Source organism: Peromyscus maniculatus, chromosome 6 (genome assembly GCF_049852395.1).
Source record: "Peromyscus maniculatus bairdii isolate BWxNUB_F1_BW_parent chromosome 6, HU_Pman_BW_mat_3.1, whole genome shotgun sequence".
Taxonomy (NCBI): domain Eukaryota; kingdom Metazoa; phylum Chordata; class Mammalia; order Rodentia; family Cricetidae; genus Peromyscus; species Peromyscus maniculatus.
Window position 1 is genome coordinate 86,415,883 of NC_134857.1, and position 16,046 is coordinate 86,431,928.

The following is a 16,046-nucleotide window of genomic DNA, read 5'->3' on the forward strand; positions in this document are numbered from 1 at the left end:
GTCAGAGGAGACGCTGAGCACTGTTGGGGGAGCAAGATGTAATGGAACACAGGTTACGCCATGAAGCCAAGTGGCAAAACATAGATTAATAGAAATGGGTTGAATGAAGTTGTAAGAGCTAGTTAATGATAAGCCTGAGCCATAGGCCAAGCAGGTTTATAATTAATATATGCCTCTGTGTGTTTATTTGGGACCAAGCTGCTGCAGAATACAGGAAAACTGATGGCTGCAACTGTGTAGGGTCTTACCACATTGAGGAAGGTGTTGGTACCAGTGTCATTTAGGGACTTGTAGAGGGGACTGTTTTCTCCAGTGTAGCCATCTTGGGAGCCATGGAGATTGTAGTCATGACCTGGATGTAGTCTAGGGAGCTGTGGATGAAGGATGTTGTTTTAAAATAATTTCTGACGGTCATTTGTCATACCGATGCCAGGAAAATGCACCCTTGCAAAGCCTATAAACAAAGTCCATGGGCAGCAAAGCATCCCAAGGATGAAGATTCCAGAATATGGTAGACCACTTACTGTGACAGTTGGGGGATCTCGTAGCCGGAGCGGATGGTGGTGATGACACCAGCTACTGTGGCGGTGATCACCAGCCTGGGGCGATTGTTCTCAAAAGCTTCCCGTTCAAAAGCTTCATGCATTTCCTACAGAATATTAAAATAGTACAGTAAGCATATCACAAGTTCATTTCAGCTCTCCTGATAACATGAGTATATATTTTTAAAAAATCCCTTTCACATTTTGTTTTACCTTATTCTGTCACCGTCTCAACAGTCAGTAGAACAGGTGGTATTAATAGTCATTTAATATTCATGGGGTTTGAGAAACTTCACTATGTCCCACCTAAAGTTAGTCATCCAAAATCCAGATCCCAGGTGACTGAGAGCTTTGCCACCATCACCACGTTTCGAAGCCTCCCTTGCTGCGGTTCCCTAAATGGAGCTTTCAGTGGTAGAGGAAGTTTTCTCCTTTTTCAGTAGCTGAAGTATGTCAAGGGAGCAACATCTTGTTGAATGAAATGCAAAGCTACCCAAGGGAGAAAGTGGTAATGACTGAGCGACAGGTATTCAGTGCCAGATGGTAATCTTCCTCTTCATTATGTGACTTTAATCTTACATGAAGCACTGGGGTCAGCTCTTACAATTGCCTTATTTCCGAGTGCCAGGTCATCTTCGAACAGAGTGTTCACAGAAGTTGCCATGTGTGCAAGTGGTCGAGTGACTAGGACATTTTACTCGACGATGAGGCATTATAAGAAGGGCGTTAGAGCTGTCTTGAAATATTAACCCCATGTATTGCAGGCATGTGCTTTTATATTGTGCTGTTGTAGTGGGCTGGAAGTATGCTTCAATTAAAAATAGGGATAGGCTGTAGAAGCCAGAAAACTAGGAAGGGGCCACTGGGGGACAGGGAATGGAGAAAGAGCTTAAAGGGGGCAGGGTAGGATAGTAGACAACAGATAGTCTGGAGTGGGAAGAGGGAATAGTGTGGAGTAGGAGGTTAGTGTAGACTACAGTAGGGGTAAGAGGAAGGATAACTAACACTAAGAATGTTTAACAAAACCATAGGGAAACCTACTATTTTATAAGCTTCCTAAAACGCGTTTATTGAAAAACCTGAATTGGAGTTACCTACATGGGGAGTGGTGTAAAGCTCCTTCCAGAAGCCATAGGTTACCAAAGACAAAAAGCCCAGGGCCAGATGTGGTATACTAGACTTCAAGTCGTTGGTCAGGGGGGTCCCGCAGACCCCCAAGACAACACAGGCTATTAACATTGCTGTGGGTTACCCACTAGAACTTTATGGTGAGATCCTATCGATAAGAACATCATACACTTCGAGCAAACGATATAGAAAAGTCAATCTGGTGCTGACCTGGAAGCTCCCTCCCTGCCGGCTAGCTTTCATGGAGCCAGAAGGTACTTGGAAGGCTGGTGGGGAAGAAAAGCCACCAGAAATTGTGCCAGCTGTGACCTACAGTGTGAGCTACAGTAACAACTGGCCTGAAAAGATACACCAACTAGTGCAATACAGGCCTGGATATTATGGGAGTGATTGACACCTTTCTAATGAGCTTAATTCCTGCTCCGCGGAGGGAAATTCATGGCTGGTACTGTAAGTCTGGCCAACAACCTGCGAGCTGGGGAGTCACAGGCCCTGCAAATACTGTGTTCCTAGTATTGAACTGCCTCCTAAATAACTTGTGCCCACAGACTAGTGCAGCTCCCGTTATGCAGCAAATGACAGTTAATACAGACGCACAACTGGTGGAGTGTCCTGCTCTAAATAGGCTGTCTGGATCACACCCCACTTCCCAAAGGCTCAGGGAACACTGGCGACAAAAGGGGTGAGCCAGAGGTTGGGGGAGATGGCTGAGGAAGAATGCCTTCTAGCTACAATAGGGCTGTTGTACCCACAAATTGTTGTGGTTGTCTCCACAAGAATTGCACAAGGTCAAGCTAATCAACACTTCATTATCGAGAGGGAAGGGTCTCAAGGTGTCTTACCCTTAGGTAAGGAGCTACAGTGGGAAAAAGAATCAATTTTCCTCAGTCTGGTCCGTGGTAGTTTGCCTATTCTCCAGTAGATGGCGCCATACACACACGCAAATCTGAGCAGCGGTCATTGGCCTCTTTAAACAGAAACCCTGAAGTTGGGAATGGGATGAGGGAAGTCCGGGAAGAATTGAAAGGGGGTAGCGGTGGGGAAGGTGATGGATATGATCTAAGTACATTGATTTATGTATGAAATTACCAAAGAATAAATACAAACAAAAAGAAAGGAACGGAGTTACTGTGTCTGATTATTAGAATTATCAGACAAAAGTAAACTGAGTCAGTGAGTTATTTAGGGTTGAAACTCTCCAGAGGCTGCCCGACAATATGGAAATAATCTGTCGCTGTGGGTATAGGACAGTGGTAGAGATTAGGCCCAAAGGAGTAGAAAATAGAAGTAAAGAATGGAGTAAATTAAAAGCCATCTGTCGTCTTTGATTTCATAATCTACTCATTTTTGCTTGGTGATCACCCCTCTTGCTGACAACACAAGTTCATCAAGTCAAGTTCTTCCCCACGACGAGCTCTGGATTTGCATTCATCCGATGCATCCTGGCCATTCCCCGTGTTTGGGTGTAGAGGAATCAATTTTCCTCCTCTAAACCTACTCTTCTGCTGCATTTATCATCTTGACTAACCCATTTATGCCCATACAGTCCTTTAAGGCAGAAAACTGGGGATCTTCTATATTTTCTACTAGAAATTATCCCCAGGTCCTACTGACGTCTGTCTTCAAACGTCTCTTTGTGAAGCCCTCCTTCCCCAGTGTAGAAGCGCTGCTTTCCTCTGACGCCGGTACCTTCCTTCCACTGGAACTTGCTTGGCCTGACGACTCTACTTGTTTGTGGTTAATGTCCGAACAGTAAGTCAGACCCAAACGTTTGCTCATATTTATCTACTGTGTACAGGCCTTCTTAGCATTCCCAATTATCTTGAGGGAGAATTCCCGATCCTTCAGCTAAGGACCCACATGGTCAGATGCTTGTTACCTGTGCAAACCCATACTCTTTTCCCCAATCACTTGATCATTGATCTCTGTGTCTCCATTTGGGGCCTCCCATTCTGACCTAATTAAGGACATCCATTGTTTTTCCAAGACTAAGACTGAGCATTTCTTACTGGGGTAAGCGCTTTCTGATTCTGCTTCACACAAACTTCTCTGGGTTTCTTTTGTATTCTGGACCTTTATCATGGCATTTATCATAATCATGTGCCTGCAATTGCTGGTTATGTTTCAGTCTTGTGCCTCATAGTTCTTTGAAGCCAAAGATTTTGCCTTATTCTTATTTGAAGCCTAAACCCAATATGTGCTACAGAGCATGTGTTACTCTAATAACAACAGATTGTGTCATGTAATTATTGCTGGCATTGAATTCTGTTGTCAGATAACACAGGCAGTTATGATATATACTTAGTTACTTGTCTGTAGAACAAAGATCATAATACTCATGGTACTTTTATCATAGAGCACTTAATACACAAAGATCTGTGCAAGTTCAACCAGATAAAACACCAGCCTAGAGTGGGGAGGTTATTAAGAAATTTCATTCCTAGTGAAGGAATTATTAGTAATTGATAATTTCCAGGAAAAGTTAACTTTCTTTAAGGGTGTGGCCCCTGATAGGTGGGGCATGCTCCAGTCAATGGCTGTACAACCAAGGGTGCATAGACAACTCTAATTGGAATTGTGTGTGTGTGTGTGTGTGTGTGTGTGTGTGTGTGTGTGTGTGTGTGAAATCAGAGGTGGATTTGGGAGGAGATAAGGGAGAGGAAGATACGGTCAAAATCAATGTATGGTATCCTCAAAGAATTAAAACACGCATTAAATGTGAATCTGAACCATCATTCCTAAAACAGTACGAGATATCTGGAATGTAATTGTTGAAGGGGTATGTAGTACAGCCCGGTCTTCATAATGCTAAGATTCTGTACTTCTAAATTCATTTGAGTTTGGTTTTACTCTGTAACCGCCCAGTTCTCCTTGGAAAGAATAGACTTTGAATCTTTTAGAGCTGAAGACACTCATGCTTTTCCTGCTTCCCTACCTGCACGAGGACAGTGAAGAGATGCTTGTCCTTAGTAGGGCTCCCATGAGACCCAGGGAACTGCCAGTCCAGGTTCAGCCCGTCAAACCCATATTGGCGCAGGAGTTTGATGGCCGAGTTAATGAAAGTCTGGCGGTTGTGAGGAGTGGAGACCATGGCACTGAACCTGAGAGAGTCCAAAAGAAGGCAGGGTAAGGCCTCTCTGACATTAACACATTAGAATAAAAACACGTTACAGCCCAAAGTCTACCTCTGAGCCCTTCACTAGGATGCCTCAATCTGATGAACGCTTGCTCCTCTTTTTGTCCCAGCATCCCTTTGCAATCGCTACTCTTTTTTTTTATTTTACAATACTATTCAGTTCTACATAATAGCCACAGATTCCCTTGTTCTCTCCCTTCCTGCCCCCCTCCCCTTCCCCCCAGCACACCCCCCATTCCCACCTCCTCCAGATCAAGATCTCCCCCGAGGACTGAGATCAACCTGATAGACTCAGTCCAGGCAGGTCCAGTCCCCTCCTCCCAGACTGAGCCAAGTGTCCCTGCCTAAGCCCCAGATTTCAAACAGCCAACTCATGCAACGAGCCCAGGACCTGGTACCACTGCCTAGATGCCTCCCAAACAGATCAAGCCAATCGACTGTCTCACCTATTCAGAGGGCCTGATCCAGTTTGGGGCCCCTCAGCCTTTGGTTCATAGTTCATGTGTTTCCATTCATTTGGTTATTTGTCCCTGTGCTTTATCCAACCTTGGTTTCAACAATTCTCGCTCATATAAACCCTCCTCTTTCTCACTAATTAGACTCCCAGTGCTCCACCAGGGGCCTAGCCGTGGATGTCTGCATCCAGATTCCTCAGTCCTTGGATGGGGTTTTGCAATCACTACTCTTGTCAGCCTCAGGACTCAGCATCCCCTCTGTGTTGTTATCCCTTTTATTTCCATATTGTCAGGCAGCCTCTGGAGAGTTCCCCAAATTATCTTTGTTTCTTTGGATAGCCAGCCATGATAACTTACCGTGTTGTCTTCAAATACCCTCCAAGGTCATGTGCTCTCTAAGAGTCTTATTTATGAGTAGACTTTTGATTTTCCTTCTCCAACAGACAAAGAAGTTGTGCAAGACCTTCCTGAGCCATTGTGACCTTGAAATACCTTAGGTAGAAGCACTCTGGAAGCAGGTAACTAATGCTCAAAGGGTGTTGTATTTGAATACCCACTTGAATTTGACCATTTGATGTCATAGTAATCTTTTCGCTATATTCTGCTTAGAAGTTAAGGTTCAAGTCAATGGACAGAGTTAACACATTCACTTATTGGATCCCTTCAACAGCTTCTCTGATGTTGTGAAGTACCGCAATTGAGGCTATGCTGGGCTTGCTTGCTTTCAGTTCAGTCAACAAAAAAGTGGCTTTCTAGAGAGGACTTACGGGGCAGGTCCAAAGTCCCAGCCTCCAATGGCCAGGAGGGTTTTCAGCTGAGTGTTCCTTAAAAGCAAAAGATAAAAAATGATTTTAAAAATCCATGGCCCCCTATTTAAAAGAGCTTTGTTAGTTAATACAGCTGGTATTATTCAGTATTGTCCTGACATGATATGACACACATTAGCACAATTTTCTTCCATTACCATAAACTTTCTCTTTTTTAAAAATTTATCATAATTGTAGTTCAAGTCCCTGAGGAAAATCTGAATTGTAGAATTGTGTTTGTTTTTTATTTTAGGGTAGTGACTGACAATAATTATGGTGTCTATAACTTAAAGTATAATCAGCCCATATTCTCTTCCATTGGATAAAATAATAAATATTGTTTGAACATTATTATTTTTCCAGCCTCCTTCACAACAGGATAAATTTGTCAGGCTATAATTACACACATTCTTGAGAATACTGACTATGAACATCAACTCCTATAAGAAAATTCTAGGTTTATTGCACCTTTCTTAGAGATTCTGATTTTGTGTGCTAGGGTAGGTCTGTATGTTTTTTTTTTTTATTTTAAAGTGGTCCATGTAGTTTTGTTGCAAGAACTGTGTGGGCCGTACTTGGTACAAAGCCTGGCAAAGGAGTTTATTTCTAGTTTGGGATATAGCATCTGTTCATCCCGCTGCACTCGTGATAGTGCCATTACATTGGGAGAAGTCACCCAACTCTTCCTTCTTGCTGATGTGGTTGAACTGAACAAATCTGATAATTACTAGATAGGAAGCCTTATTTGGTTTTTACACAAAGAAGAACTCTATTAGAATACATCAAATTGTTCAATTTGTGCGCTCAGTGATGTCTAAATTCTAATATCATCCACTTCTTGTTTCCTGATATAAGTAGCAGAGGTTGTTTGGAGTTCCCTTTCCCCACAAACTCTCCAAAGAAGACAATGAAAGGAAGAAACATAGCCCCCATTTTTCACATGCTAATCATACTAGTAATGTGACAGATTGTCTACATCCTTGCTACTTAACACATAGCTCCTAGACTGGTGAGCATCACGTATCAAAGGTTTACCAGAAATGTACCATCTTGTCCACATGCAGAAGAACAAAGGGGTTAGAAAGATGTCTCATACAATATCCAAAAATCAACTCCAAGTGGATTAAAGAGCTAAACACAAGATTTGAAACTATCAAAGTACTAGAAGAAAATATGAGGAGAGCTCTTGGAGAGTGGCCTGGGCAGTAACTTTTAAGATATGGTCCCCAAAGCACAGAAAACAAATTCAAGAATAAACTGAAGTAATTCTGGAGATAGAGATATAGAGATCGAAATATAGATAGAATGAAATTATGAACTCAGGAGTTAAAAAAAGACATAATGAAATTTTCAGGTAAATGGATGGAACCCAAAAAAAATCACTGAGTGAGGTATCTCAGACTCAGGAAAATGAATATGGTATGTATTTGTTTATATGTGGATATTATATGTGAAGTTAATCCTAGCCAAGCTATGACAGAATCAAACTAAATTCTTAATCTGTAGACCCACAGATGGTAGGGGTATAGCAGGGGACTAGAGAGAATATATCTCATTAGGAAAGGGAAATAGCATAGAGAGTTATGGATGGGAGACTGGAATGAGAGGGTCACATGGGGAGGGGAACAGGAGAGGGGGTTGTAGAAAGGAGTAAAGGGAGAGATAGCTAAAATTAAGGGGCATTTTGAGTGGTAGTATGGAAACCTAATAAAGTAGAAATTTCCTAAAATATATACATATGTGGAGGCAATTTAAATGAAATTGCTGAATAATGGAGGAGTCCCAACTGACCATCTCTTGTCACTAAACAAAGCTCCCAGTACCAGGATTGGGTTACATCTATTGAGTTGTTGGCCATAGGAGCCCTACAAGAATCCCCAAACAACTCAGGCTATGTGAAGACTATATCAGTTGCTCTCCACAAACTGACAGCAAGGCCTCATTGCTGAAGACAACAGCTACACAACTTATTGAATGTGGAGATGTCTAACTGGTGCCTACATAGAACCTTCACCCCTATATTGCAGCATCTTTGGTACAGGAATGTACTCTGCACACTCTCCAGAGAGAAATGTAAACGTCAATCCAGCCACAAACACTTTATCTATAATGGTGTACTGCCTGCAAGATAAGCCAGGGTAATGATGGCCCAAAGCTTGTGGGAGTAACCAACTAATAATGGATCTGACTCAAGGCCCCCTCTATGAGATGGAACTCTTACCAACACTGACAGGTAACCAAGAACCTGAGACTAGATAGCTTAGGGATCTAGGGTAAAACCAAATAATACTGATATAAAAGAAGAAAAAAATAGCGATAAAATGACTCTTAATGATATTCTGCTATACTCATAGACGAACACCATGTTCAGCCATCATCAGAGACGCTTACTCCCAAAGCAGATGGGAACAAATGCAGAAACCCACAGTCAGACATTATGCAGAGTGTGAGAGACCTTGGAACACTCAGCCCTACATGGGACGTCTCCACCCAATCCTCTTCAGAGATCAGGGAACCCTGTGGAAGAGGGCGTGGAAGTATGTAAAGAGCCAGAGGGATGGAGGGCACCAAGAAAACAAGACCCTCTAAATCAACATGAGCAAAGCTCATAGGAACTCAGTGAGGCTGAAGAAACATGCACAGGGCCTGCATGGGTCTGCACCAGGTCCTCTGTGTTTGGTGTTCTTTCGGGATTCCCGAGTGTGCAAACCAGTGAGTTCTTGTGCCTTCTCTTGTGCCTTCTCTTGTGCTCTTTTACTTCTCTTGCTCTGTCCTGTCCAACTTTGATATAGCTTTTGTTTTATCTCGTTATATTAAAATTGAACGAATGAATGCAAACTTAGCCGCTAGGGTAAAGGTTAACAACTGAGCTGTCATTATATCTGCTGGGAGAGGGAACATCAGTTTTCTCTTACACAGAAATATCTGAGTACATCCACCACTCTTGTGGCCTCATGTTTATGAGTAGTTGGCCAACATGTAATGGAATCCACAGTTTTTTTATTTGCTTACAGTTTGATTTTTTTTTGGTGTTTTATTTTGTTTTCTTGTTTTTTTTTTGGGGGGGGCGGGGTTGTTGTATTTTTATTCTTGAAAAAGAAAAAATTGGGTAGGCAGGGAGAGCGGGGAGGATCTGGAAGGATTTGGGGGAAGGGAAGAATATGATCAAAATATATTTTAAATTTTTAATAATGAAAACATAATAAAAAAGGATATGAGCCCTTATATGAAAAGCTGTATAACTGATCTATGAAAATTTTAGCAATAATTTTTTTGCAATAATTTTTTATAACAGAGGTTTCTATGACTGAAATTGGAAACATCCATATACTTGTTTGAACATATCCTGTTTTATGTGTTCCAGGGTAGATATTTATGGCACTATCTACTTTTACCATAACTGCTCAAAATTCAAGAAATCAAAGTTTGAATATATAATCAATTAGATTTTTTGCCTCACATTTTTCTCTCATATGTGGACTCTAGGTGTGTGTGTGTGTGTGTGTGTGTGTGTGTGTGTGTGTGTGTGTATGTGTGTGTGTGTTAAAAACAGAAATGAGGTTGACGAGATATTTAAATAAGTTTTTAAAGAAATTGCAGAGAAAGTTTGGATCTCTAGATCCCATGAATTCCAGACAGGCTTAGTGGCTAGCTTGTAATTCCAGCCTCACAAGGCAGAAAGGGATCCCTGGAACAAGCTGACTCAGGAGAAAAGGCATATGGGTGAGCTCTGGGTTTAATTGAGAGACCCACTTCAGCCTTGGGTCTCTACATGCATGGACATTCACATGTACACTCACACACATGTGGTAATACACATAAAGTCATGCATATAAACACCCACTTACACACCACACACAGAAATGGAAAAAGAAAAAAATAGAAATGTGACTATGAATGTAGGAAAGGAATTTAAGGGACAGAGAAAAATGGAAATAATTGAATACAAGAAACATGAAAGTAGAAGGTGGACTACTTAGTGGGGGGACAAAGATCAGTGAGAGAGAGAGAGAGAGAGAGAGAGAGAGAGAGAGAGAGAGAGAGAGAGAGAAAGAGAGAAAGAGAGAAAGAGAGAATGGGAGAGAGAAGGAGGAAGGACATGAATAAATATACACAAAATATTATGGTGTAAATGTGTGAGTTGCCATAATGAAACCAGTTACTCTCTATGATTACTTCAAAAGAAATGAAAATGAATAAAAACACCCATGAACTTTAGAATGGGAGAAAATATTTGTAATCCATACATCTGAAAAAGAGTTAGTACTCAAAAAAAAATCAGGAATTGGAAGAGAAATCATCATTGAAAAATGAGAAAAAATCTGACTAGACATTTTTCAAAGAAGGCAAAAGCCTAAGAGTATGTGTATGAAGACATACAAATGAACAAACACAGAAACCCTAAATACCATTGCTAATCAGAGCTATTCAGGTTATAACTACATTGACTTATCACCTAACACCTGTTAGAATGGCTAACATCAAAAGATGAAAGGTAACTAATACCTCAAGGATGTATAAAGAATTACCAAAATACTATTGACTTAAACACAAATAACAAAAGCCCTAGAGAGAGCACTGTGTAGATTCCTCACAAAATACAGATTGCACATGATTCATCAACATCACTATTCAAAGAAAATGAAATCAGTGTCTTGAAGATACAGCACTCAGATAGTATTCATAACATTGAATAATAAGATCCAAGATATGGAATCCCATCAAGTGTTCACCAATGGACAAGATCCTATGTTGGTGCCTTATCCAGTTGTTATCATAGAAGCTTCCTCTGGCAGCAGGTGGGGGCAGGTGAAGAGACCCACCACCAGATATGCAGAGAGAGTCTAAGCTGGAAGCTCCTTTGAATCCCTCCCCTAGGAGATCAGGGAATCCCCAGGAAGAGGGAGAGGAAAGATTGTAGGAGTCAGAGGTTATGAAGGACACCAGGAGAAAGAACATGGCCCACCGAATCAACTAAGCAGGGTTCACATGGGCTCACATGGGCTCACATGGGCTCACATGGGCTCACATGGGCTCACAGAGACTGAAGCAGCAAGTACAGGGCCTGCTTGGGTCTTCACCATGTGTTATGTTATGGCTGTTAGTTTGATGTCTTTTGTGGGACTCCTAACAGTGGAAGCATGTATACTTCTGATTCTTTTGCCAGCTCTTGGGACTCTTTTCCTCCTATTGGGCTGCCCTGTCCAGCCTCGATATGAGGACTTTTGTCTTGTCTTATTGTATCCTGCTTTGTCCCACTTGATTGTTGTCTCTTGGAGGCCTGTTCTTTCCTGAAGAGAAAACAGAGGAGGAAAGGATCTGAGGGAAAGGGGAGATGTAGGAGAGCTGGAAGGAGTGGAAGGAGGTGAAACTGGTCAGGATGTACTGTATGAGAGAAGAATTTATTTTCACTAAAAATTGAAAAAAATTTAAGAATATTTTTAAAAAAATTCAGTGAGACAGGAAGAAAAAGTTCAAGAGACTGTTATGCAAAAAACATTCACTGGCCGGGTGGTGGTGGTGCACACCTGTAATCCCAGCACTTGGGAGGCAGAGGCAGGTGGATCTCTGTGAGTTTGAGGCCAGCTTGGTCTACAAAGCTAGTCCAGGACAGGCTCCAAAGCTACAGAGAAACCCTGTCTCGAAAAAACCAAAACCAACCAAACAAACAAACAAAACGTTCACCACAAAAAAGGTAAGTGTGTGAAGTAAAGATATGCTAGTGAGGTCATGAACCATTCTAAAATGTAGGCAGCATTCAAAACTCATGTGTGTAATAATTATATGTAATTGATTTCAATGAAAACTGATGACATTGGCTGGGTCCTCATCCCAAACCCATGGATTCTGAGTTACATTGAAAGAAGCATTTATATGTGGCAACTATCGACCCAGGAGACACAAAATAAGACAGCTCTGATGCCATTCTCTGACCTGCTTTTTAGGGCATTTAAAGCTTGGTAGTCAGTGAAGTCATTCATGCTTTTCATAGTGATCTTGTTGTTCCGCATACTAGCGAAGGCATAGATGAGGTGAGAACACAGGCAGGGGTCAATATCAGCAGGACTGAAACTTCCCAGTCTTGGCCTGTTCCGGGCCACATTATTATAGTAGCACATCAGCTGGTAGGAAGAACCTGTGGAAGGTGAGCAAGAACAGTGGCCTGATGTAGAGGGCAGTGAACTCCATTGACGGTTTGGCCCTTCCTCTTTCCCTTGCTGGGTCTCAGGCACCTGTTACGTGGGAAGCGATAATTTAACCTGAGTCCAGACATTGCAATTTAGACACCAGGCACTGACTTGAAGTTGACTATTGTAACTGCAACATTCATTTTTGAATCTTGGATAGTTAGAAGACTAGTTAGACAGAATGCCACTGTTTCTGTGATGCTCTGCATGAGCTGGCTTGTTAATGCTAAGGTGGGCACACCACCAAGGACGGCGCTGAGAGCTGAGCTGAAATAGTCGACTCCCAACAGTGAAATTCTATCTCTTTCCCTCACTGGCTTATCTCTTGACAACTTTTTCAAATAAAGTCATATGAGAGTTTAATTTAAAAATCCCAAATAAGAAGAAAGTACATTAAGTAACTCTTAGAGATTTGAGGCTTATGGTGGAAATAGGTTTTGTAAACAATAAAATGTGAAGTCATGACATACCCAGCTGGGAATTCAGGAGAAGTGCCAAACCTAGAGAGATAGAGAGAACAAACATTTACTGTGAAACATTTGCCTGAATCCTGGAGTATCAAACTCCAACACAGTAGGGCCAGTCTACTGGTCATAGATTGAAACAGCCCAAGTGAAACTTAATAGCCATTTCAAGGGGTGGCATTTTCAGTGAATAAACATTTCAATCTACTCATATGACTTAGTGGAAAATGGCAATGGCCATCCTTGTCCACTTTCTGTGTCCTAATTAATTGTTACTGAATGTAAAGTCCACAGAACTAATACTGCCTGAAATTACTTGTTTCCTTTACTTAGTAATCACCCCTTTAGACTGTGTGTCACCTCCCAGAGTTTGAGCCCAGCCTTCTGACAGTCAAGCCATCCACCAAAGCAGAGAACGGTATTCCCACAGTCTGAGTTGCTTGAAGCATCTTTATAGAGACCTTGCTAGAGGAACAAAGATGTGAAGTTCCAGGAACCTCTCATTGGCTTCAACAGAGCAGGTTTTGAGACAGCATGTCTTACTTATTAGCCCAGACTGGCCTTGAACTAGAGAACCTTCTTCTGTGTCTCTTGATAGCTAGAATGATAGGACTGAACCATCATCATGTAACCAGACCACTTCTGAATCTTTTATATGTTGAGCTTCAGTGTTCATCTGAAAAAGTTTCTGAAGCTTAACGAAGTTTACAAAGCACAAATTTAGAGCAACTAGGAAGATTTCAATGACTTGGCTCAAAACCACTACCAAATAAATCTTTTTGAATGGTTGTCTGTGAGTAACACTTTTACTCCATCAGTGCAGCAGACCTATGGAAAATAAATGAGTAATAAATCTGAAAACAGTAGAATAAAGACAACTAGGATAGCTGCATCTTAAGTTTCTACTGATTTTCTTCTCTGCAAAAGCTAGTTCTAGTAAATAAGTAAATAAATACAATGCCAACTTAAGACAGATGGTATAGGAATACAAATGTCTGGACAAAACAGGAACCAGCAGAAAAGTATTGTTAAAAATGAGCCTCTTTTAAGGCCATGCCTGTGTCATCAATGAAAGCAGAAGAGTTATCACAGCCTGTGAGGTTAGGAAAACCAGACTTCCTGAATGATGGAAGAAAATTTGAAACGATGAAAGAAGAACAGAAATGCATGGAGCTGTAGTGTGACAATGCCTCCTGGTTGCCAGATCCTGAGAACAAAAGAAGCCAGGCACCATTGAGTCTCTAGTCTGATGACCAACTCACCTGTGACAAGAATGAGCTTGCTCATGATGTCTTCAGTACTGCTTCAACAGAGCCTCAGTTGGCTTTTTAAACCATTTAAGACCGAGGTAATCCCAAGGTTTGCCAGGGAAAGTGTTTACTAGGATGTCTACGTGACTAAACAGTAAACCACCAGCTTTCCTCCCCTACTGACTCAGTTCCTTTAGAATCTCACTGCTACCACCTTTCCTGTTTTGTGTGGTAAAACAATGACGTGCCTTAGCCATCAGGTGGAGACAACCAGCACAGGGAGTTCTCATTCCCTTAATTTCATTTTTTGGCAGTTCCCAAGCACACAGCAGCTGCTCAGGTATTGCAGTTAAGTTTTTTTTTTTTTAAATCTTTTTTTTTTATTTTTTTATTTTACAATACAATTCAGTTCTACATATCAGCCACGGATTCCCTTGTTCTCCCCCCTCCCGTCCCCTCCCCTTTCCCCCAGCCCACCCCCCATTCCCAGCTCCTCCAGGGCAAAGCCTCCCCGGAAGACTGAGATCAACCTGGTAGACTCAGTCCAGGCAGGTCCAGTCCCCTCCTCCCAGGCCGAGCCTAGCGACCCTGCATAAGCCCCAGGTTTCAAACAGCCAACTCATGCACTGAGGACAGGACCCGGTCTCACTACCTGGATGCCTACCAAACAGATCAAGCCAATCAACTGTCTCACCCATTCAGAGGGCCTGATCCAGTTTGGGGCCCCTCAGCCATTGGTTCATAGTTTATGTGTTTCCATTCGTTTGGCTATTTGTCCCTGTGCTTTATCCAACCTTGGTTTCAACAATTCTTGCTCATATAAACCCTCCTCTTTCTCGCTAATTAGACTCCCGGAGCTCCACCCGGGGTCTAGCCGTGGATCTCTGCATCCAGATCCCTCAGTCATTGGATGGGGTTTCTAGCATGAAAATTAGGGTGTTTGGCCATCCCATCACCAGAGTAGGTCAGTTGAGGCTGTCTCTCGACCATTGTCAGCAGTCTATTGTGAGGGTATCTTTGTGGATTTCTGTGGGCCTCTTTAGCACTTTGCTTCTTCCTATTCTCATGTGGTCTATATTTACCATGGTCTCCTATTCCTTGTTCTCTCTCTCTGTTCTTGATCCAGCTGGGATCTCCTGCTCCCCCAAGCTCTTATTCTCTCGACCCTTGCCCTTCATTATCCCCACTCATGTCCAGGTTGTTCATATAGATCTCATCCATCTCTCCATTATTGGGTGATCCCCGTGTTTTTCTTGGGGTCCTGTTTTCCAGATAGCCTCCCTGGTGATGGGAGTTAAGTTTTATTGTACTTATTTCATTCCTGACATAAAATATTTTTCTTGCAGGAAAACAAATAATAAAACCACTTCCATTTTTTTTCCTGTTTTTAAACTCCTTTTCTTTCTGGAATCATATGCATGTAATTCTTGTGGTCAGTGCTAATGGACCTTTACTCTTTAGGGGCCACATTTTGAATATTATATGCACACTTGTTCTTTGGAATGAATTCCAGTAATGGCTAAAAGATAAATTTATTTAAGAATTCATGGGGCCCAAAATGTTCCTTCTCAGGCTTCTACCCTCTTAGTGTTCTGTAGCATAAATTGACATCCAGGAGTTGTTGAAAAAGATTTGCAGTTGCCAATACATAAAGATGATGGTATTGAAATGTCTCTTTTACTAGAAATACTTGTTACCTGATTATTTCTTGAGTTTTAAAAATGGAAATTAATTCATTATAGTCTTCCCAAACACCATCTTCTAGTATGATCTTACATTAAATTTATGTTTTAATTAAAATGGTGTGCTTAATACCTCAACATAATTTGCATGCCTCTGCTCAAGCTGTTACATCCTCTCACATCTTATTTTCTACCTCAATCATAGAATTCAAAGTCCAGATCAGACCCTGTCTTTATCATTCATTGATGACTCTTCCTCTTAATCCTTCTATGTACTCTAGCCCATGTTGTCTGTACAGCTTATGACTTGTGATAATATCCAGAACTCAAGTGGTAGGCAAATGTATGGCCTCCTTGTACCCCATCAGAGTTACTATGAATCCAGGCTCCTTTCA

The 16,046-nt window shown here is 41.7% G+C and overlaps 2 protein-coding genes across 5 annotated transcripts in view; one reads left to right on the forward strand and one right to left on the reverse strand.

The window, feature by feature from the left end:
• The window catches only part of LOC102917666 (chitinase acidic), a 15,755-nt gene extending 3,557 nt beyond the window's left edge, over positions 1-12,198 (reverse strand). Inside the window, 6 exon segments of the mRNA XM_016004980.3 lie at positions 249-346; positions 349-371; positions 525-649; positions 4,606-4,771; positions 6,029-6,085; positions 12,002-12,198. Coding sequence (XP_015860466.3) covers positions 249-346; positions 349-371; positions 525-649; positions 4,606-4,771; positions 6,029-6,085; positions 12,002-12,186 — 654 coding nt within the window. The 5' untranslated portion in view covers positions 12,187-12,198.
• Positions 1-16,046, forward strand: part of LOC143273947 (acidic mammalian chitinase-like) — a 136,963-nt gene that overhangs the window by 16,804 nt on the left and 104,113 nt on the right. For 3 of the 4 annotated variants that reach the window (XM_076574772.1, XM_076574770.1, XM_076574771.1), the window contains exon 2: positions 5,705-5,779. The exons of the other annotated variant lie outside the window; for it this stretch is intronic. The gene's annotated coding sequence lies outside the window, so the exon portion shown is untranslated. The remainder of the gene's footprint in view (positions 1-5,704; positions 5,780-16,046) is intronic. 4 annotated transcript variants of the gene reach the window in all.